We start from the raw sequence: 22,922 nt of genomic DNA, 5'->3' as shown, positions 1-22,922 counted from the left end.
ACTGCTTCTCACTGCAAGCACACGTGCCTCTTAGCCTGGAGGATTTCTCTGGTCATGGGATCATGTTCAACTGGCACACAGGGCAGGCTGGAAGTGTTGGGAAGTTAATGTTGCTGGAAGCAGCCTTTAACCTGGGATGGACTTGTGTGAGACACTCTGAGGCATGTTCCACACAAGTGTCCAGGGATTGAGTTGCAGTTGCCCATAGCAGCAACCTGCTCATCTGCTGATGAGCCTCTGTGTAGGCTTCCTTCCCTTCCCAGGCTATTTTCCTTTCTTCCAAGTGAAACATTTATACCCAAATCTCTGTCTCAGTGTCTGCTTCTGAGACAAATTAGTTCCAGCCGGTTTTTCTCTGAAATATGCCACCTGACCATGAGGTTCATAAGCCACACTTTAGGAGAAGCTTCTCTAGCCCACTCCACTCATCTTGCAAATGGGAAGACTGAAGCTCAGGGTGAGGAGCTGGATATGTCCAAGGTCATCCCACAGTCAGAGCAGACCCAGTGGGTCTTCAGGTTCCCTGTGATGGAACAACCACAGGCCTTCTTGGAGGTTCGAGCTGAACTCCCCCACCCAGGCCTGGCACCCAGGGGTCTCAGTCCCTCATAGACTTATCTGGAAGGTCCACTGAGAGAGGACAGGAACCTGCTGGCCTCAGCCTGGGGCAGGAAGAGAATAAGAGAAAGGGCAGTTAAGGTTGGATGGAGCCTCTGGTCAGTTGAGGGGTGAACCTGGGCATTTCTCACCTCCTCATCCCCATGAACCTCTCCCAGCTTGTGCTTCCAGCTCTTACATAGCACTGCACCCTCTCCCTGACCCCCACCAGAAAAATGAAGTTTTTTTCTGGGTCTTTTCCAAAGAATTCTTATCTGAAGATGCCATATACTCCCATTTATGCTTCTCTTCTGAATCAGACCCCAGCTCTATGGGTCTCAACCCATTAAATGGATTGTCACATGAAAGAAAAGCAGGCAACCTCCCTCTGGTGAGTCTTTTCTAATTCACCTTCTAATTTTGTCAACCATTTTTAGAAGAAGAAATTGGTTTCTAACTCTGCTTCCTAAACAATATGATCTATTTCATATGTCCAGTCCACAGAACTTTTCTTATGTCCAGACTGGGACACTGAGGCCAAGAGAGAAGCTATATCATGAACCCATGTTCTGACTCTCAGCAAGTTATCTTGCCACCCTAACCTCAGAGCACAATATGAGGAGTTTGTTTACACCAGGAAACTTACTCTCATGCCACCCACTATCCCAGGATGAGTAGGGCCTGTCAGATTCATGACTGCTGATCAAGGCATCTGCCCTGGCTGTGTCCTGTTCAGCTCTTGAACCTCAGCTTCTGTGCACCAACTGGGAGGATATACAAGGGAACTGGAGCACAGACGTCCAGGACCAGCTTTTGCAACAAGTTCACTTCTGTAACATTTAGTGAACTCCACAGTGGGCAGAGCCCCTGCTTCCCTGAAGGAGTGGTGATAGGAGATGGAGCCTAATGAATCCAATGAATCCCTGTCCTCCTTCAGGGAATTCAAAGATAGGGAATGGGATAAATCACTTACTAGAAGCTAAGGTGTAAGAAAAGCCACGATCATAATAATAGCTGTGATGGTTTTAAAACATGTCCACAAATTCTTTCACATTCTCTTCATCAAAAGGGGAAGTCAAATTCCCCTCCCTTTAAAATATGGGTCAGCCTTATTTAGTGACTTGCTTCTAATAACTAGAATGCAGTAGTGACACTGATTTTCAAGATGGGGTTAGAAAAGGTGATACAGCGACTGCCTGTTCTTTCTTGGGACACTCATGCTTGGAACCCAGCCACCATACACCTGAGGAAGCCCAGGCCACTCAGAGAAGCCATGCATAGGTGTTCTGGTCAACAGCCCCAACAAGGTTGCAGGTTAACAACCAGCATCAATGGCCCGATACATGAGTGAACACGGCTTCAGATGATTCCAATCTCTAGTCTTCCTGCTCCTCCAGCTACCCTGGGGGCTGTTTTCAACAAGTTCTGGCCTAACTACAGATTCATGAGTAAAATCAATGTTATTGTTGTATTAAGTCACTAAGTTCTGGGGGAGGTTTGTTATGCAGCATTGGATATCTGGAATGGTACCAAAGTGTATTGAGTATTTACAAGGAGCCAAACATTATGCTAAGCACTTTATTGGATTATAATCACATTTAATCCTGCAAACAATCCTATTAGGTAGATATTTTGGATCTCCATCTTACAGATAAGGAAACTGAAGCTCAGAACAGTAAAATGACTTGTCTGAAACACGCAACTTGTAAGTGGCAGAAATAAGACTGGAATAGGGGCAGTGGTATGCTGATAAATGTTTAACAACTTAGTTCTCTGGGGAAAAAAAAAGCCATGATTTTTCTGTTGGCCAATCTCTACAGTGTAAATTCCCCCCCTATGGCTGATTTCAAGCTACTGATCGCTGAAAGTGATACTGTGAAGAGAAGCACACAATCAGCTCTTCAAGCTTTCACTCACCATGAGTGGAGGCTCCTAACTCTAGGACCCATGTGTATGGGCCAAAAACAGAGCTGGAAGAGTTCTGAGGAAATGACAGATAGTGTTTGTGATGGGGGGCTGGTCAGGGGAATCTCCCCTGAAACACAGTTTGAACTGTGGAATGCCATTTAAGGCATTCATTCATCCTACATTTATTTACTGAGTAGCTACTACATGTCAAGCTGTTCTAGTCAGTCATAGGATATATTTAAAAATCTAATTATTTGGGGAGTAGGAGATAGAGAGGGAAGTAGAGTCCAGAACTGACCTTAGCATATCAGTCAGGCCCTAGGAGAGAAGGACGGCTGGTGACTACCTTCCCCTTTCTGGTCTTTCCCTTTGGGGAATCCCCTGTGTCAGAAAAGTCTCAAGCCTATTATATGGGGAGTCCTACCTGCCAGCCCAAAGAAACAGTTCCAGGAAAGCAGGGGACACAGGTTTCCAGAATATACCAGCTATTACCCCACCCTCTCCCTTATCCCTTTATCTGTTGGTGACACGCTTCCTGAAGTTGACCTAAGGCTTCTGGGACTGTCTCAGAGAGGCCTCCAGAAAAAGGCTGGTTCCGCCGTAACTGGGTCCTCAACCTTGCGATCCATGATAAGAATTTGAGATAAAAATCAGTGCACAATCTTGAAATAATTTCCACAGATTTGGAACTGGTTCTTCACCGGAAAAAAAAAAAATGCTTCCCATCCAAAGGATCTGTGCTCTGTAGGGAAAGAAATAGCTTGTAGGCACAATAGTCTGTAGGCACAAACTTGGACAACAGAGAGAGAGAATTATGAAGAATCTCTCTTTTCTAAGATGACAAGATTCAGACTTGTCTGATTTCATCCACGGAAGGGATTTTTGATATACAAGATTGAAAATAATTAAAGCATGATATGTAAGACTGATTTTAAAAATACCAATATGTGATTAAGCTTTCTTAAAATCTTGGGTTGGGTAGGGTTGGGAGGGGTAAGTGATTGAGGGGGATTACAGCATATAGCAGGACAATAATTTAAACTGGACTTCAGAAGTCACTGCTACTAAAACCATTGGCAAGACTGATACAGGGAAGAGATCTTTCTAGCGCCTCTCTTCTTGGCCTGGCCCATCCCAGACTCTGTTAATTTTCTTCCTCAAGTCCCAGGGTTACTCCATCTTCCAGTCCATTGCAGAAAACTAGATCTGTTCTTATAAAATTATCTCTTTAGATAATAGAGATAGCCTTTTTTTTCTTTTGATAAAATTTAATGCATGTACATGGTTGCAAACATCCAAAATGGAAGAAAATGAAAAGTTCAGTCTCCTTCCTTCTGCTTATCCCTAGGTCTCTTTACTAGAGGCACTATCGATAGTTTTCTTTCTGTCTCTTTCCAGAACTATTCTACTATTCACATGCAGGCACACACATACACACATATTCCTTATCCTATTTGACCCATCTGGAGTATTTATCACAGCCCTCCCTCCTTCTCTCCTACTATACACACTTGCTTCACTTGGCTGTGGAAACAACTCTCTCTTTGTTCTCTTGTCTCACCACTGCTCCTTTGGAGGATCTTTCCCTGGTTCTATTACATCTCCCAATTTCTAAATATTTGAGGGCCTGGGGCAGTAGCCTCTGTCTTCTCTTCTATCTATGCTTGCTCCCTAAGTGAACTCTTCTCCAGCCTTTTGGCTTTGCAGACCATCTTCACCTGATGACCCCTGTGCTTAATGAGAATCTTCCACTTGCTGCTCCAGACCCACCCTCCATTCTTCTCCTCCCTGCTGTGTGCCTGGGACTGACATGTATGGGCTACTTCTGGGGAAGGGAGACAGGAGGTTGGAAGGAAGGAGAGGAGGGAGGTCAGGGTGAATGCTCACCCCGTAGGGTTGCCATGGGCTGAATGCATTCCTCCACCAAAGGCCTCAGCTCGTGTCAGGCATCCCTATCCATGGATCTCTCTGTCCCTAGTTCCAGTAACTCCCTCTTCTCAGTCCTGCAGAATTATGGGTGGTTACTAGCCCAAGGGTCCTGCACTGTCCTCGTAGTTCTCTATACCCTGCTACACTTTTGTTGAGTTCCTTTATTAAACGTTCTTCAAATTTCCGAATTTGAGTGTGCCAGCTATTTCCCTCTGGGACTCTCTCTGCTACAGCTTCTATACTACGCTCATATTTCTAACACCCCTGAACTCCTGACCCAGGTAAGAAGCTCAGATTACTGATTCCTAACCCCATCCCCTAAAAAATACTTGCACTTTCCAGAGTCTTCCCTATCCTGACAAATGATAAGTCCATACACAGGTATCAACCTCTCATCTCATTCTTGGCTCCTCTTGCTCTCACACCCACATCTGGACTATCAGCAAATCCTATCACTTCTCCTGTCAAAATCTACCCAGAAGCAGATCACTGCTCTACATCTCCTACCATCCTGGTCCACGCCACCATTGTCTCTCACCTGGATTTCTGTGACAGCCTCCTTTCTGGCTCCCTGATTCCACCTTTGTCCCTCTGTAGTCTGTCTCCACACAGCAGCAAGAGTGATCTTTTAAAACCCCAAAACCCATGTCAATTCTTTGCTGCAAACCCTCCAATGGCTTCCCATTTCACTGCAAAAGCCAAAGCCCCTGCAAGAGCCTACAAAGTCCTGCATGGTCTCCTCACTCCTGCCACCCCAACTGTGCTAGACTCTCTTTTGCTGTCCAGCTCTTGCCCCTTCTGCTTCAGCTACACTGGACTCGCCACGGCTCCTCACACATCAAGTAAAATCCTGCTTCAGGGCCTTTGTACTTGTGATGGCCTCTGCCTGGCAAATAGCTGAAGTTCTCTCACTTCATGCTGCTCTGTGCTCAAGTGTCAACTTGTCAGAGTGGCTTTTTCTAACCACCCAGTCTAAGTAGCAAAACCCCCAACATTTTCTAAACTCCTTGCTCTGCTTCATTTTCCTTCATCGCTCTTATCACTGCTGAATGCATTTTATTTGTTTACTCCCCACCCCCATAAGCTGCACTAATCAGGGCTTTGGACTGTTATGTTCATTGCTGTATCCCCAGTGTCTGTAATATGCCTTGCACTAGTGTTAGGTCAAAGGGTATGTTAATTTACAATTCTGGTCACATTAGCAAGTTGTTCTCCATATTGGCAGGACCAGCCAGTTCTCTCTCCCCAGGAGAGTGAATAAATATACTTATTTCCCCACCTGTATCAACACCATGTAGCAGCAGACTTTTTAATCTTGGTTAATACAGATAGGTGACTCTGTGGTTAATTGACATTTCTGTGCTGTGGAATGAAGTGAGACATCTTTTCCTTGGGAACCGTCTCCTGGGCTGAGAACCGGCAAGCTTGGGTTGGAGAAGAGCCTGAGTCCCAGCGGAGCCAGCCCGGCCCTACCAATAGCACCCACGACACCACTTGCTCCCTCATTTTCTGCACTTTCCTTCCTCCCCCACAAGTTTCTGATTCCTGGAACTAGGCCCGGTGACCTCACGCCAGTGACTTCACATCCGTAACCTTCTGGGAATTCTCAACAACACTTTTTCTTAAGAAACCTAACGGGGAGGGAGGGCGGGAAGGGGCTTTGGAGCGCAACCGGCAGTGGGCGGGGCCTTGGGGGAGGGAGGCGGGAGCCGCTCAGAGCCAGCTTCCTTCTTCCGATTAGGGTCGATCCGGGACGGATGGCGGTGGCAGGGGCGTGTGGTCGAGCTGCAGCTAGGGCTGCGAGGACTACTCGGCCGGCAGTCGGGCACTAGCGAGCCCTTCCCGTGGGGGGCGGGAGGTTGGAATTCCAGAAGATGCGTCGCTCCTAGTTTGGGAACAGCGGGCGGTTCTCGAGTGACCCCAGGCTTAGTTTCTGCCTGAGTCTTCTTCGGAAGCTTGCTGGGCATCCAACTTCGCAGCTCTGCAACAAGTCGGGGGTGGGGAGTCGGGGTGCAAGATGTAAGAAACGAGGTTCTTTCCTAAAGAATCCCCGCGGCTCTATCTGACCCTCTATAAAGTTTTACTCACTAAGTTTATTTTTCATAAATTAAAATCTCCAGATTGTTCCTATGCCAGTTGCATACCCCTAACCCATAATGTCGACACCTCTTTTTAACATGAAGAAGTTAGAATGGTCATTGCGTAAATATCCCTGGAGATTGGGAGAGAGATCAAATGAGTGTTGTAACAGAGAAGATAGGGTTTAACAAATGATTATGTCTACTGAAACATTTTATTAATATTTATTTTTAGTTTCTAGTGTATCAGAACAGTTAGAAGGAAATACCTAAAATTGTGGTGTTTCCCACAATTGCATACGAATAATCATCCCACAGATAACCCATATCATACTTTGAAATTTGTTCTATAACTACTTGTTAAACTGTACTTTGAAATTTATCACTTTTCTGCATAAATGTTATATTTCACAATAAAAAATGTTTAAAAAAATGGGGTTCTTGATTTTGAGGTGCTAAGAGTATACGTGGGGAAAGAGATTAAAGTGTTAAAACTGGACCTTTCAAGAGCAAGGGGAATGGAGGGTGTTAAACAGTAAGAGGGTGGGGGTGGGGGTGGGGAGTGCAAAGGAGACTCCCAAATGGCATTTGCGAAGCAGAATCTTCAAGACCAAGCTTTCCAGAAATGGCAGGATGGAAAACAGGGTATGGGTGGGGGCCAGTCACAGCATAGGTAAAACCAGTGCTGCATCATAACTTAAATGACCCTTGGCACTTTGTGGGATCTATCCTCCATAAATAAATATTAAAAATCATTTTTACACCTATTATGCTAAAACATGAATATATTAATGTTATATATTAAAATATTTTCTTCTATCTAGTTCTTTTTTTTTCTTCTTCTTCTGATTTGTAAAGAAATGTGAACATTTAATGGACCCCTAAAAGTACGTTACGCTGTGGGCACTGTCTACTGGGTAAGTCAGCCCTAGCAATAGCAGGGTGATGTGATAGCCTGAATGGAGCATTAAAGGACCTACAAGGTACGACTTGGGGGTGGGGGCAGGGTTGGAGTAAGATGAGACTACTATGAACACAGGTAGCAGCTGTACAAGAAGGGCCTAGAATGACCTAAGGAACGTGGATTTTATGATGGTGGTGGTGGTGAGTTGCTGCTGGGCTGTACTGTAAGACTATCAGTTTGGGAGTAGCACTGAAGGCCGGGAGAGCAGTGGGAGGCCATTGCTGCAATACAGGCCCCAATAGTAGAGATGGAGGGGAGGGGAAAGGGGAAGAGATATTTGGGAAGTGCAGCAGAACCTGGGTGCCCACTGGATGGGGGAGGGGAAGCAAAGAGAAGCCTAGGGTGACTTCCCATTTCTCTGGCTGGGGTGAATGGGCAGATCTGGCTACCCTTCATGGAAAGGGTCAAAATAGGAAGAGAAACTGCACACACACCAGGATTTTGGGAAGATCAAATGGAAAGTGCTTCATGAGTAACAACACAAGGAGAATTTGAGTAATTTGACAGGCATGTAGGCAGTGACTTCAATGCCCAGATCCTTGCAATGGCTCCTAACAGATACTCCAACCCCCTCTTTGCTGTGCGGGGTACCTCCCCAGAGCCCTATTCTCGTTGGGCCACTCTCCTGTTCTCCAAGAGAACAAAATGACATTCCTCACCCTGACATTCCCAGAGTTCAGAATGTGCAAAAGCAGACCGGATTTTAATAGCCCTCATAGTAGAAAACTACCCCAGAACCTTGTTGGCTACACATTTTTCAATCCCCAGTAACAGTCCTTCCACCCAAAAAATTATCCTTTATTACCACCTTCCAATGTAAACACTGGGCTTCCTCCAGAGCAGACCAGACCAAAATCAAGGGCTGGGATGGGAAACACACGTACAGGAAGAAGAACAGGGTTTGAATGACTCCTTAAAAGACAGACTTTCATTTATTCACTTTAAAACATGTACTGGGCACTGACTATGCCCTTTGGCACCATTCCAGGCACTGGGGATGCAGCAACAAACAAATGAGACATGGTTTGTCATTGAGATGGTATTCTAGCGAGGGAAAACTCAGTGTGGAAATGCCACTTTACTGCAGTTCTTCTGAACTTTGTGCCTCTTCCTCATTAAAAAAAATGGTGTCTAATTCCCCTTCCTTAAAATCAGGGCAGTTTGCCAGCTGACAGAGGTGTTCCAGACCTATCAGCCTTTCTTGAATCAAGTTATCTTTCTCGGAATGCCTTAGTTGAAACATATTTGTAGTCTTAGAACTGTAAACTTGAAAATTAATAAATTCCCTTTTTAAAAGCCAAAAAATAAAAATAAATAACAACAACAACAAAATCAGGGCAGGCTGTGACTCAGGCTAGGTCCCGAGAAACGATACAGCTTCTGCCTTGTTAGTTGGGACCCTTGCCTTTGGAGCCCTGTGCCGCCATGTAGGAAGTCCAGTTTCCCTGGACTGCCATGCTGTGAAGAAGCATGAGAAGCCATGGGTTCATGTTCTGGCTGACATCCCAGCTGAGGTCTCAGCCATCAGCTGCAAGCCATGTGAATGAGAGAATCTTCAGATGTTTTCAGACCCCAATTGTTGAATTACTGCCTCCCCCCCAACCCCTCCTTCAAATCTTCTGTACTGAGGCTCCAAACATCATGACATGGAGATTAGTCATCCCCACTGCGTCCTGTCCAAATTTCTGACCCACAGAATTCATGAACAATCAGAAAATGGTGTGATTTGCTATGCAAGAATATTATCTAGAACACTGACAATAAACAAGTGAAAAAGATCATTTCATTTTGTGTTAGGTCCTAGGGAAAACATTAAAGCAGCATGAGAACTTGGAGTAAGGTCACCATAATGGGGATGGGGAGATGGATCTGGAAAGGTCTTTCTGGGGCAACATAAACCAAGATCTGAGTGAGCAGAAGCCCGGGAAAGAAACTTCCTGGCAGTGAGTCCAGCAAGTGAAAAGGCCCAGAGGCAGGAATAGGCTTAGCGTGTTCAATGACGCGCAAGAACACGAGTGTGATTAAGGGATGTGGACGAGGAAGAGCGTGGGGGCGACGAAGCTGGAGACGAGGCAGAGGGGCACGGAGTGGAGTGTAAATTTCAGAATGAGCTGAGAAGCCACTGGAGAGTATTGTGAAGGAAGAACTTGGTCCGTTAAAGGGCTCAGCTTGGTGGAGGACACACTGTAAAGAGGACAGGGCGAAGGGAAGAGGGTCGCTTGGCAGGCTACGACAGTGATCCAGGAAAGGGGGATGGACGGTGGCCTAAGGCTGGGTGGCGGCGGTGAAGATGGGGACCGGTGAACAAATTTGGGACACAGAGGCACTGACAGAGAGTATCGAGTAGTGAGGAGACGCCTTGGCCGGCAAGTCAATCGCGGGCGTAGCGGAGGCATAGGTGAGAACCGGAACCCGGCATCTTCTGGAATCGCGAGGGAGGCTCCGAGGAAGGGCCGGCCAGGATGGCGCTTCCCGGCGTCCGGCGTCTGTAGAGCCAGCGGAACCCGCCGCTGGCCGCGCGCCCACTCGTTGTTTCCCAGCAACGGTCGTAGCTGCCGGAACGTTCCGAACTCCGCGGCCCGGGTGACGTCATCGTCACCTTGGTGACGGCCTCTGGGAAAGCGACTCCGCGGGCTCCAGGGGCGGAGTCTGCTCACGGCGCGCTCCGCCTCCGGCAGGGCCCCGCTTCCAACCCCGCCCCCTCCCCGGGCGGAGAAGAGGCGGAGCCTGGGTCCCCGCGGCAGGAGTGCGGGGACTGGGCTGGGCCTCACCCAAGAGCCGCTTGATGCCGGTTGCCGCCCGGGAGCTCGCCACCAACCGTCCTACCCCGATTTTTCCCCTCCACCTGCAGCCAGTCGCACTCGCTCCTCTGCCATTCAGATCTCAGTTTCAGTGTGCCCTCCGCATTGAATGTGCCGACCATCCAAACTAAAGTAACTGCCCACCCTCCCGTAGACCTCGTTTTTATTTCCTTCGCTGTGTTTCTCTCCTCTGAATTGATATTATCTGCTTATGTACTGCTTCCCCTTCAATCTACGTTACATGAGGTCAGGGATAAATTCCATCTTGTTCATCTTTATTTTCAGCACCCTGAATAGAACCACATATGAAGCCTGAATAGGACCTGACATGAAGTAGGTACTTAATAAATGTTGGATGAATTAGGGAATTCACTAATTCACTTAATGATTTCATTCATTTATGTGTCCGTTTATTTTATGAAGTGCTACTTGGAGGTGAGAAAAGAGATATATTAAAAGTCATCATTACAATAATAAATGGGAACACTTTTGAGTTCTACATGCCAGGCATAGCTTCAAGCACTTTACACATATTAATTCACTTAATCGTCAGAGTAATAGCTCCTATAATTGTGCCCACTTTATAGAGGAGAAAACTGAGGAGAGCAGTCATACTATAAGCTACTGAGTGCTGTGATGAGTTGAGATCCCATGGAGGGGTGCATGTGGCCAGGGACCCAATGAGGTGGAGGTATCAAGCCCAGGCTGGTGGATTTGAATTATTGAATGTTCCACACACACCACAATCTCCCACAGGGGACATGTTCCTTCGTGATCAGAATTCTGTTGCTCCAGGGGGACATGTCAGCTGAGCAGGCAAAGAGGTGGCCGTGAGGGTTGTTGAGGGCTGAGGCCTGGGCTGGGGGTAGGGTGTGGGCTGGGGTGGAGAGCTCTAGTTGCTAAAGCCCCTTCTGTGAAAGGGAATCCAGGAAACCCAGGACCTTAACTTATTCCCATTTCTGGGCTTTGCATATGCTGATCCCTCTGCCTGGCAAGCTCTTCCCCCTGATTTTCACCTGGCTGGCTTTTTGTCACTCAGAACTCTGATTAAATTTTTTTCTTTAGAGAGGTGCCTTGGCCACCCCCTCTAATACAGTCACTTCTCATTGTCACATCACCATATTTTAAGACCCCTACCCTAGAGTGGGAAAGTGGCCTAGTCAGGTCTGGGAATCAGTGAAGGCCTCCTGCCAGGAGAATTTCAGTGGCTGACGTGGCCAGACCATTTCTCCTTGTTCAGGTCAGGTGCATCACCCTTATTCCTGATCTGATATTTCTCGTTATTTATTATGTGAGAGCAGGACCTCACTTCTGTTTCCCTGCTGCCTAGAATGGGCCTGCTTTAGAGTGAAAGGAGTCCTTTGTCAAATCACCCTAGCTTTCAGGCTGGAAGATGGACATAGCTCTTACCGAAGCCTCTGCTCCAAACACAATACTTAACCTGAGCAGGTAGTGGCCTCGCCATGTTGGGTACCAGAATTCTTCTGCTGTGCAGTCCTCCTTCCTCACAGGCTTGACTGGGGCACTATTCTTCTTGGGAACAGGATTCTGGCTGGATTCTACTCCAGGATGATGTCCCTGAACCACTTTGGGGCAGTGGGGGGTGAGGGGGAGGAAGGCTGGATGTAGGGGTATGTGCCAGTTTGAAACCCTAGAAAAGGCATGTTTTAATCCTGATCCATCTTGTGGAAGCTGCCATTTCTTTTAATCCCTATTCGGTATTGTGGGTTGGAAACTTGATTAGATTATCGCCATGGCGATGTGACACACCCAATTGTAGGTATTGACCTTTGATTAGAGGGAGAGATGATTCCACCCATTCCAGGTGGTCTTGATTAGTTTACTGGAATCCTTTAAAATAGCAAATATTTTGGAGAAAGCTACAGAGTTGCAGAACCCAGGTAGCCAGAGGCCTTTGGAAATGAAGGAAAATGCTCCCAAGGGAGCTTCAATGAACCAAGAAGCTTGGAGAGAAAGCTAGCAGACATCGCCATGTTCACCATGTTGAGAGAGAAATCCTGAACTGCACTGGCCTTTCTTGAGTGATGGTAACCTCTTGTTGGTGGCTTAATTTGGACATTTTTATAGACTTGCTTTAATTTGGACATTTTCACAGCCCTAGAACTAAAAACTTGCAACTTAATAAATTCCCCCTTATAAAAGTCATTCTGTTTCTGGTATATCACATTCCGGCAGTTAGCAAGCTAAAGCAGGGGGCATGATGTGTGTGTATGGTGGTGAGGAGGGGCAACAAGAACAAGGGAATAAGCAGGGTCTTTCTAGTTCTCAGATGAGCTGGTGGAAGACAGGGTGTCTTTGTAGAGTCTTCTAACACTTGTATTTCTAGGGCACTTGGAGATTGTGGCTGCCCTCAACCCTACTCAATTCTCCCCACACCCCACCGCCCCGCCCCAAGACTCTGGAACAGATACACAAACAGTCAGAAATGCACAGAGTAGAGAATAAAACCTGGGTTTATTCAGGCTGTAGTCTTCCAATCTGGGGTATGGGTGGGGAGGGCAGAGAATGGCAGTGCATTTCTAGGCTTCTAGGAACATTGTTAATTGCTGAGCTTCTCTATGGGAATTTGGAGCTGCCAGGATGACCAGACCAGCTGAATGATGGAGATGTGACTGGTGGCCAAGCCTTTCTGGAAGCCTCAGACCAATCCCCAACAGAGATCAACCCTGTGTCCAGTGGGCTCTGGTTCTCTCCAGGGATTAAGGAACGGTTGAGGACGGACATTCAGACTTATAATAAAGGAAACCAAGGTTGAGCCTGGCTTCTATTTCACCAGTGGTGAGCACACACACACACACACACGCACACACACACACACACACACGTGGCTTGTGTGAGGAGTGCTCAAGCCTGGCTTGTGTGAGGGGTTTGGGTGTGTCTGTACAAACTACATCCTCCATGAGCAGCTGGGAGCTTCATCCTACCCCTGTGCCTGGGCTACTTCATGGGCCTCTTCCTCATCTTTCTTCACCCCCCTTGCAAGAACTCAGTCTATCTATGGAACAAATGAGAGAGAAACGACTCACAGCAATTCTAGGAAGATGCCCTTTCTTCTTGGTCCTTGCCCCATGTGTGTAGGAGGTAGGCACCCACCTCAGTCCAGGGGCCTTGGAGGGAGGCATCCCAATGGCGGTTGGTAGGCTGTGACAGGAAGTGGAGGGGCTCACTGGGCAGCTGGCTGGGAGTGGCCACAGGGCACATAAACTGCCCCTGCTTCTGCCAGGCCGCTGCTGAGCCCTGCTGGCCGGTGCAGGAACTGCCGTAGCAAGGACTGGGTATGGACCTCCAGGTGGGGGCTTGGGCCCCTGGGTGGCTCTGCTTGCTCGGTGACCGTGGTGGAGGACGAAAGGACTGTATTCCCGAACTGGTCCACCTCCTCATATTGCTCAGTCACGGTTCTCACGGCTCCATAGCTCTGGGAGCCACCTGGTCCAGTCTGCAGCTCCAGAACACTTTTCTGCCGCCCCGTGGGCAAGGAGCTGGCCGAGGCAGGGGCAGGCTTGGACTGTCCAGAGTACTGGGGGACCTCCTTCCTGCCGGCCGGGTCTTGAACATGTTCCTGCTGGAGCAGGTGTGTGCTTTTCGCTGAGACATCAGGACTGTCCTGGGGGCTGGGAGTGTCTGTAGGCTTCCTTGTGGCTGACTCGATGGAGATGAAGGTAGGGGAAGAACCTCTGCAGGAAGGAAAGTCTCGAGGGAGGCCTGGACTTTGTCTCAATGTCTCCAGCCTCCTGGTAGGAGGGGCAGTTGTGGCTGCTTGACCTCTATCCTTAGTTTTATGCTGGACCTCAGTTTGTTCCCTGGCCTCCTGGCCTGACCAATCGGACTTGGCTCTATTGCTATCCGTGATACTGACCTTCTGAGCGCTATGGTCCTTTGGGGATCCCTGGGAATGGCGCCTGGTGGCCTCAGGTTGGAGGCTAGACATGGAGCTGAGGGCCTTGCGCACAGCCTCCTCAATGTCCTGCAGCCTGGCCAGGGTCTGTTCCTTCAGCTGGGCCACCTCGGTGCTAACCCGTGTCAGCTCCCCAAAGGCCTGCTCCACTGAGGTCTCAGGCTTGCGTGGGGCAGCAGGAGCCTGAGGGGCAAGCCCTCCCAGCTGGGGCACAGCCTCAAAGAGCCTCCTCAGTGCCCGCACGTCTACACTGCTGACAGCCTCCTTCTCCAGGGCTTGCACTTGGCTCAGGAGGCCCTGGAGCTCTTGCTGCCGTCCCTGCAGAACCTCAGGGCTCCCAAGGGCCCTCTGCATGGAATCTTCCTTGGGCTGCTCTCCGGGAGGACTGGGGCCCCGCTGTGGTGAGGTAGGGTTGCTGCTGGCAGCTCCAAGCTTAGGATGCTCAGGGCCCTGGGCGTTGCTGCCCGTAGTCTGACTCTCAGTGGGCCTGGGAGCCATGGTGCTGAGGCTATGTTGAGGGCTGGGTTGGCTCCGTCCAGTGGGGCAACCAGGTAGAGGTACACACCCCTGGCCTGGAGTGGTTGGGACCTTGGTCACCTGAGAGATGGCTGTATAGGTCTGGCCTTTTCTGTGTTCTCCTTGCCCTACCTCCAAGGAGGAGCTGGGAGATGGAGCTGAGGGCTTGGGCAGCCTCTGGGGAGGGTGCATCTGTGTTAGGTATGCAGGTTTGGGGGGCAGCTGGGGTTTCTTCCTTGGGGGCATGGTAGACTCTAATTTCAGGGACTCTGTCTGTGATGCCCCAGGGGTTCTCTGACCGGCTGGGAAGCTTTGGGAGTGGAGAAGGGGATTCTTAAGGGACCTGGAGGCCTGCTGCTTGGCGTCTTCTTCATGGTTGGCTTGGTCTGGGAAGTCAGGTCCTGTCACAGCAGCTGGGAGGGGAGGAGGAGGAGGAACAGAGGCATTATGGGAGGGCAGGCTGGCACCTGCAGCCCGAGGCCCAGAGGCCAGAGTGGGGTGGGCTAAAAGGTCAGCCTTCAAGGTGGTCTCTGGAGCCTGGAGGCCCCTTGGGCTGACTTCTGTCATTGCCTTCCCTGGCAGTCCCCAGGCCTTCTGTGTGTGGCTCCCAGTCTCCTTCTGCTCTGGTCCAAGACTCTGACCTGGGCCTTCCTGGAGTGGGCTGGGAGCCTGGGCCGAGGGGGCAGTGTTCCTGCCCCTGGGCGGGGAATCACTCTCGGAAGGCTTGACACCCCTGAGTGGGTCAAAGGTCCTCACAGGATGAGCCGTGTAGACACCATCCTGAATTGTACCCCATCCCGCAGGCAGCCCTCCAGGCAGTGCTTTCTGTTCCCCACTGACCTTTTTGGGGGCTGTTGGGATCCCGGGGTCCCTTCCGGCCACAGGCCTCGTATTGCTTTGGGGAGCCCCAGTGACCATGGCTGGTGCTTGCAGAAGACACTTCTGGAGGTGCATGGAGGTGGCTGCAGGGGCAGGGCCCTGCTTGGGTTTGTTTAGCACTTGCTGGTGCAGACATTGGGCTTCAGCTGTTGCCATCTGCAGGTTCTGCATGGCGGCCTGGAGGTCAGGGGCCCTGGGGCCCGGAGGCGCAGTTGTGGCTCCTGCTGACTTTTCTAAGGTTGCCATCCCTTTCTGCCTGGCATGATTGTTTTCATGCTTTTCCTTGTCCTTTATGTGGGCCAGGGCTGCCGCTTCCCTAGCCAAAGGAACTGTCTTTCCAATGACCTGTATGGGTGCTGGGCCTCGCAGATGTCCCATTTCCACGCTGGGGTCCAGTGGGGGGACATGGATAATGTTCTCAGGTAGAGGCAGCCTCTGTGTCCCCTCGCTGACTGCCCCTGGACTTGGGTCAGGTGGTGGCTCCCACCGCAGATTGTGAAGGCCGTTCAGGTCTCCTTTGTCTATGCAGCTGGCCAGCAGTTGCACACTGCTCTTCTCAGGGACCCTGCTGGCCACCCAGGGCTGAAGTGAGTAGGCGGTCACTGCGACCAGGCCCTGCTCTGTCTCCTGCATCACCAGCCCGGTCCTTGCTACCGAGGTTCCCAGGCCACAAGCCAGCACCTGCTGGAGCTCAGGGTCCATTTCGGCAACACTCCCACTGCTGCCTGGAGCCAGCAGCCTCAGGGGCGTGAGTCGGAGCTGGCCAGTGGTGTCCTCCTGCACCAGCAGCCCCTGCTGCTCCACGTCTGGCCGGTGTAGCACTTGGAGGACGATCCTGGGAAGTGCTCCAGACACCACCTCCTCTTTTAGGATGCGGGGGCGCCCCTGCCCTAGGCCTGGGAGCACGTACTTGGCAAGGCAGAGCTCTTCGGGCCCTCGGGCCTCCATGAGGATGCCTCCATGGTGCAAGATGCCAGCTGTGGCATACAGAGTCTGCAGGGTCCCCTCAGCTGCAGTGTCCTGCCTCGCCAGTGCCCTGTTGCCTGTGGGGCCTGTGGGCTGCTCTTCTTGGAGGTTGTCCCCTCGGATGCTCTCAGCTGCTAGGGAGCCCATAGGGCAATTCTCAAAAAGCCAGGTGAACTTGTGAACGGAACCCTCAGGGATGGGCCCGGGAGTTACCCTGGACCCCTGGTCTTCCTTCTGGCTTGCCTCCAGGGTCTGGAAAACCTCCTTCTGACGAGACACCTGTCCCGAAGGGATGTCCACGCGGCTGCAATATCGCACAGGTCCTCTCCCCCAGGGGAGACCTGAAGCCTGCAGAGGCTCAGTCTCAAAGACATGTCCATCTGTCTGCCTTTCTCCTGTCTGGACCTGGCCAACCTGCAGATGCTGCTCCCTGGAACCTTCTGGCCTATCCAGGGATTGGGGATCAAACATCCAGGTGCAGGACTGGACCTTGGCCTTGGTGGTGGGGTCTGTGACCTCTGACTCCTGCTTCTCTGACAACTCACTCATTGGGCAAGTCTCAAACAACCACTTGATGGTCTGCACATCACCCTTCGTTGGTGCTTCTGGCCGGGGTCCTCCCTGACCCTTCCCCTCTTCCTCCTGTCGTTCCTGCCGCTCGCGCTGGTGGATCACCTCCAGCGGCTGGGTTTCAAAGAGCCACCGAGCAGTGCCCACATCCCCAGCTACCACTTCCTGTCGGGTGATGCCCCGTACCACATCGACAGTACTGGGGTTTCGGCCCAATTGGTCTAGGGGCTGTGTCTCGAACATCCACCTGTAGCCCTGAACATCGCCTCCGACTACCTGCTCTCTGCTGATGGAGGTCAGAGCATGGAGGTGGCCCTTGCCGTCCTGCATGGCATACACTGCGGACCCTGTGCCTTGGGACTGCCCAGCAGCATCAGTCTCATGGGCCCGAGGCTCGCCCTGCCCAATGCTGTCCAAGGGAAGGGTCTCAAAAAGGTTCTTGAAGGTCTTCACATCTCCTTTCACCCCGTCCCTCTGGGGGGCGCTCTGGGAAAGGGGCAGTGCTGAGGAGCCATCCCTGGATAGGCACTCACACATAAGCCCCTCACCCTCCTGGAGACCCACCCGCTGCAGATGACCCACTTGGACCTGGTCTCTGGGAGTGTCCAGGGGCTTTGCTTCAAATAGCCACAGAGTAGAGTGGACATTGCCAGGGACAACTTCCTCCTTGGGTGGGGCCTTTGCCCCAGCCTCCTCATCCCCTTTCAGAGTGTCCAGGGCTTGGGTCTCAAAGAGATGCCGCTGATGCTGAACATCTGGGCCAGGAGGGAGGAGGTCAGGGGATGGCTGGAAGTCCTTCTCATCCACTAGGATCTCCCGGATGGCATCCAGAGGCTGTGTCTCAAAGATCCAGCGAGTTGCGCTGACGTCAGGCCGGACCCCTTCCTCCAGGGAGATGCCACGGATCACCCGCACCTGGCTGGGGTCCCGGTTGATGGTATCTAGAGGTTGGGTCTCGAAGAGCCAGCGGGCACACCGCACTGCATTGCTTTGGATCTCTTCCCGGCATGCGGCCTTGACCTCATGAATGGTGCCCTCTGCGTCCTGGATGGCACACAGTGGCTCCGTTTGGAACAGCTTCACCGTCTTCTTCACATCACCCTTCAGCTCTTGGATCTCTGAGCGCAGCTCCAAGGGGCTCTGCTCCTGCATGGAGGGGCGGGAGCCCAGGCGGTCCAGCGGCCGCGTCTCAAAGAGCATCCTGGTACCCTGGACATCTCCACTGGCTGCAGGCTCCCTCACTGTAGTCTCCAATGCCTCAGCCTGGCCCGTCAGTTCGTCCAGGGGCTTTGTCTCAAACAGCCAGCGGGCTGCACGAACGTCCCCTCCAGATGGCCGGGGTCCGGCCAGTGCACAGTTTATACTGTTGGCAAAGGAGCCTTCTTCAAACTTCCGGGAGGTGGCTTGGACACTGCCACTCAGCACGGGTTCCTTGTCAGCTGGCTTCTCATGGTCTCCAATGGCATCCAGCTGCCAGTTCTCAAAGATCCAGCGCATGCACTGGACGTCACCTTCGGTGGGCTCTTTGGAGCCCAGGACCTCTGCCAGGTCCTCAGCCACAGCCTCTGCCAGGTTCTTGCGGAGCTCGGGGTGGATGTGCCTGTAGAGGCGGCGGAGCTCACTAGCTTGTCGCTGCTGGTGGAACTTGGAGAAGGATTCCTTGGGCGGTGGTGGTGGCAGATCCTCTCGGGACGGGGGTGGTGGCAGGGGCAGGTCTTCTGCAGTCGTCATTGGGATGTTGGATGTGGGGGCCACCTGCATCTGGGCATTGGACATCCTTTTAAGGAGAAGGAACAAAGTGAGCATGGGGCCGTGGGCTTTAGATGGGGTGGGGGCTATTTGCTGGGAGGATTGGCAGGGGGAGGGCCCGGGGCAAAGTAACTTCATGGCGATACAAGCCCGGAGATTCACTCTGTCTTTAGGCTTACCTGGCCTGAGCCTCACTCTGCCATCTGCATGGTGGGTGCATGACAAGCCTTGACCTTAGACATATGGAGTCATCCAGCAAGGTGGGTCTCTGCTTCCCCATGGTCAAGCAGTTCACCACTGGCATTTAGGCTCCTTCTTTTAGTGCGATGTGTCCAGTCGGCAAACTGGACACTCCCCACTCTTGCCTTCCTTTGTCAGTCTGTTTTTCCCTGGAGGACCCCCAGATGAGTGCCTGGGGAAATTTTGATTTACTAGTCTCAGCTGGTAAAAGGTGGGACCCTACACAGATGACTTGATTTCCCACGGAGATGAAATTCCTCTGAAGAACACCAGAGGGCGCCCATCCCACATTGACTGCGTCTCTGTGGCACATTTACCCTTTGACTCTCCACTCACTCTCCAATATTTCCCAGGACCACAGAGTACATGGCAGGGGTCTGCAGCCGGTGCTACAGTGGACGCATTTGAGGACTGAGGAGGGGCATCTTGTGGGTGGGCAGACCCAGATTCTGCATGCCTGGTCAGGGTTCTTTGTGCTGTACCCCAAAGACTCAGGAGGTCTGTGCTGGAGGCAGCCAAGGGTCGTGGAGCCCAGCCCCTTGCAGTTGAAGGCGAGAAAACTGAGGTCCAGAAAGAGTGGGATGCTGGCGAATGAGTGGCAAGCAGTGCTGGCTCAGGATTCCCAGACCCCATTTAGGGCCTGGCCCTCAAGAAATAAAAGGGCAGCGGGAGTGAAACTTTCCTATTGACCGTGGTGCCTCTATCTTCTCTAGCAGGCACCTCTTGGAGACACCCATAAGGAGGGCAGAACAGTGGGACCAGGGGCCCGTTCTGCAGAGAGCCCTGCTCCTTGACCAAGGAGAATTCTCCCCTGTCTTGTGCAGGCAAGCACAGTTTTAGGCACTTAGGACCTCAGGCTCAGACCTGCCTCTGGGCCCTCAGTGTCTCTCATCCCTTGCCCCTAACCCCTCAACCAGCCCCAGATGTGGCATTTTATTCCTTTTCTTCCACCATTTTCAGGTCAGTTAGCTTTCACCAAGATGCAGCCTCTCCCCAGCACTACTCTCCACCTCTCAGGCCCGTCTCTGGTCTTTGTCCCACGTGTGCCTTATCTGTCTTGTGACAGGTATACTTAAAGTTCCTAGAGGCCAGCAGGGAAAGAATGAGAAGCACGTCCCTTCCTCCGACTGCTCCTGACCCACTGCTCTGCTCTACCCCGGTGCTAAATATAGCCAAGGTCCTGGCCTCAGGCAGCAGCCCTGGGCTGGGGAGGAAGGGCCAAGCTCAGCCAGTGGGGGCAGGGGGAGCCCCTGGCCCACTTCATCTCCTTTGCTATCCTGGACTCCCTAAGTCCTGCCCCCCTGCCCCTGAACTCTGCCCCCCTGCAGTCCTGTCCCTACTGGAGCCTAGAAACATCCACTGGCCAAAGAGGCTTGGGGAAGAGGCTAGGTGCAGGGACACTGGAAGCAGGTGGGAATGGGGCCAGGAAGAGGAGACCGTGTTGCCCCACCCTAACTCCCAGCGGGTCCATGAAGACAACTAAGCCCCTGAGAGGTGGAAACCCCTTGAACCTGCAGCCTCATCAAGCCCTCTAGATGGTTTCTTTAGTCACTGAGCTTCTATGAGGACCCCCTGCCAAAGGCAAACCTGCACTGTCCCCACGTCTACTCGGTCCTATCAGCACCCGGGTAGCTGCAGCAGATGGCATTGTGCAGGCCACCAACTCCACCCCTACCCCCGCCCCCAGGAATCTCCAGAATCTCTGCTGTGGTCACTAACTGTTCGAATCACGGACTCCAGAGATGTCAGGCCTGAGGACTTTCAGAGGTCACCAGATTTAATTCCCTTACTGTCCAAGGAGTCCTTGCCCAGCAAGGCACCAGTCAAGCTGGGAACTGGTTTCCTCACTCTGGGCTTTCCTGCTCTCACCCCTGCCTGGTCTGGGAACTCCTGGGGCTTTTTCATTTCTAGAGGGTGAGGGTAGGGTGAAGGCAGACTTCAAACTGGGACCAGACTTGGGTGGGGGCCCCCTAGGCAGCCTGGCCTCCTAGGCTGGGCCAGCCTCTCAGGATGCCCCGACTTTTGTGCCTAGGTACCCCCTTCTGTGGTCCCAATCCCTCCACACATCTACATCTGCACAGACTGAGATCTGGTCTCCTTGGTATGAGCTATGAGCACCCCAGATCTGCCCCTAGGGCCCTCCCACTGTCAAGACAGTGGCCTCGGGCAGACGCTGCATTCCTCCCCGCCCCCAGCTTCTAGACCACAATATGTGGGGAGTAGGGCTCATCCAAACCTCAGACCAGCCCCGGGGAGAAATTCCTGGGGCCGAATATGCCCAGACTTTTGCCCACAACAGCTGGGCAGGGGGCTTGTCCTGGTAAAGCAGACTAGGCCTACTTACCGTTCCTGGTCCCCCACCACCCCAGCCTCCTTTCTCTTGGCCTCCCTCCTTCCCTCTACCCTCTTTCCTTCAGATACTGGGCCCCTAAAGCCCTGCTCCCCACCTCAGGCCTTTAGCAGCCCTCTGAGAGCTCCCATGGGACTCCTGCTAACTCTCCCTTAGCCCCCTCATGGGTTCCTGATGTCAGAGACTCCTCTTGTACTACTGGAAAATGTGGTCCCCAAATGCCCTCTTCCGCCCAGAGCCACCCCTTATTCCTGCTGTCCTGAGAGCCTACCCAGAGGGCCCAGAGAGGATTCTGTGGAAGACAAAGGGGCAGGCTACTCACACGAGGGTCTTGCCTGGCCGAATGGATGCTCGGAGTCTGTGGTAAGTGCCTCTCGGGGGTCGGTTGTCCCTCTGTATTTGGCGTCCGGGCTTGGTCCTGCACTGCTAATTCAGGCCTTCTCGCCGCCTTGGCTCTGGGTCTCTGTCCCCTGCCAGTCCCAGCAGCTGCCTTTATCTTGGTGGCTGGGGGGGTGGGGGGGGGTGGGCCAGGTGGGGGTGGTCAGGGGAGGCTAAGTTCAGAGTATGAAGTGGCTGGGTTATTTTTAGGCTTGTGGAAGTCGCTCTTCCATCCCGGGGAATCAGTTACGTGTTCTTTCTACTGCGGAGGGGGAGGGTGGGGAGAGGCCTTCATTCATCCTGGGGGCGACCTGAGGACCCGGTGACTCAGCCACGGGTGGGTCGGGGGTGTCCCAGACTATTTTGAGGAAATGAATAAGGAGGGGCAGGGGACATCAGGAGAGCCTGTGTCCCCATCCCCGAGCATCCCCATCTCCTACTCTGGACTGACCTCTGACCAATCCCATGAGTGTATCTTCCTGCCCGGAGACTGGAGGCCCCCTGAGGGCACGGCCAGGCCCCTCCACCCCTGTTTTGTCCTGGATGCTTCTGAGAGTTAGGCCCGGCTCTCCTTCTCCCCCATTCCCTTCTGCACTGAAGATTTCACCCTGTCTTATCCATTCCTCTCCAGGCTCACTAACCCAGGTTTGTGCAACCCTGGGCAGTGTCGGATCTGGGGAGAAGACATTTGAACTACCAGGCCCAACTCCTCACTAGGTCCCTGATTTATCAAAGAATTTCAGGAATGGTTTTGTGGTTTTGTATGAGATGATATGGGTCCTTATTTACTCTTATTCCTTTTGACTCAGGGCCCAGACTTTCTGGGAATGGAGGGGAGGGAGGGGAGGCATATGGGGAGCTGACTCTGGGGTTATTTCTGACCCTGGAGTCATCAGCTTCCCAGTCACAGATGGAGGCAGGGGTGGGGCTGGGGGGCACACCTGCCCCCTCCTTGGCTGCCCGGAGCTGGAGGGCCCTCGCAGGCTCAACTGGTCCTGGCATTCAGGCCAGGAAGGAGTCAGGATGAAGGGGGTCAGGGACCATCCATGGTGTTTTGTCCCGGGTGGGAGGCCCGTCCCAG

At 52.1% G+C, this 22,922-nt stretch overlaps 1 protein-coding gene across 2 annotated transcripts; it reads right to left on the bottom strand.

The window, feature by feature from the left end:
• Window positions 1–12,733: 12,733 nt before the first annotated feature.
• On the bottom strand, window positions 12,734–21,915 carry XIRP1 (xin actin binding repeat containing 1). Of its 2 annotated transcripts, XM_077129759.1 has the most exons (3): window positions 21,786–21,915; window positions 15,550–18,901; window positions 15,012–15,122 (listed from the first exon to the last, which is right to left on the bottom strand). In XM_077129759.1, the coding sequence occupies exons 2-3, from the start codon at window positions 18,898–18,900 to the stop codon at window positions 15,114–15,116; spliced, it is 3,360 nt and encodes a 1,119-aa protein (XP_076985874.1). In that variant the 5' UTR covers window position 18,901; window positions 21,786–21,915; the 3' UTR covers window positions 15,012–15,113. The 2 variants fall into 2 exon arrangements, with proteins under 2 accessions (XP_076985873.1, XP_076985874.1); XM_077129758.1 differs by having other exon boundaries at window positions 12,734–18,901.
• Between the last annotated feature and the right edge of the window lie 1,007 nt (window positions 21,916–22,922).

This window comes from Tamandua tetradactyla, chromosome 15 (genome assembly GCF_023851605.1).
Source record: "Tamandua tetradactyla isolate mTamTet1 chromosome 15, mTamTet1.pri, whole genome shotgun sequence".
Classification (NCBI taxonomy): domain Eukaryota; kingdom Metazoa; phylum Chordata; class Mammalia; order Pilosa; family Myrmecophagidae; genus Tamandua; species Tamandua tetradactyla.
This window is presented reverse-complemented; position numbering and strand designations above follow the sequence as displayed.

Excerpts from the sequence above, each read along its gene's own strand:
- XIRP1 (XM_077129758.1), bottom strand. The coding sequence starts at position 18,900 with ATGTCCAATGCCCAGATGCAGGTGGCCCCCACATCCAACATCCCAATG.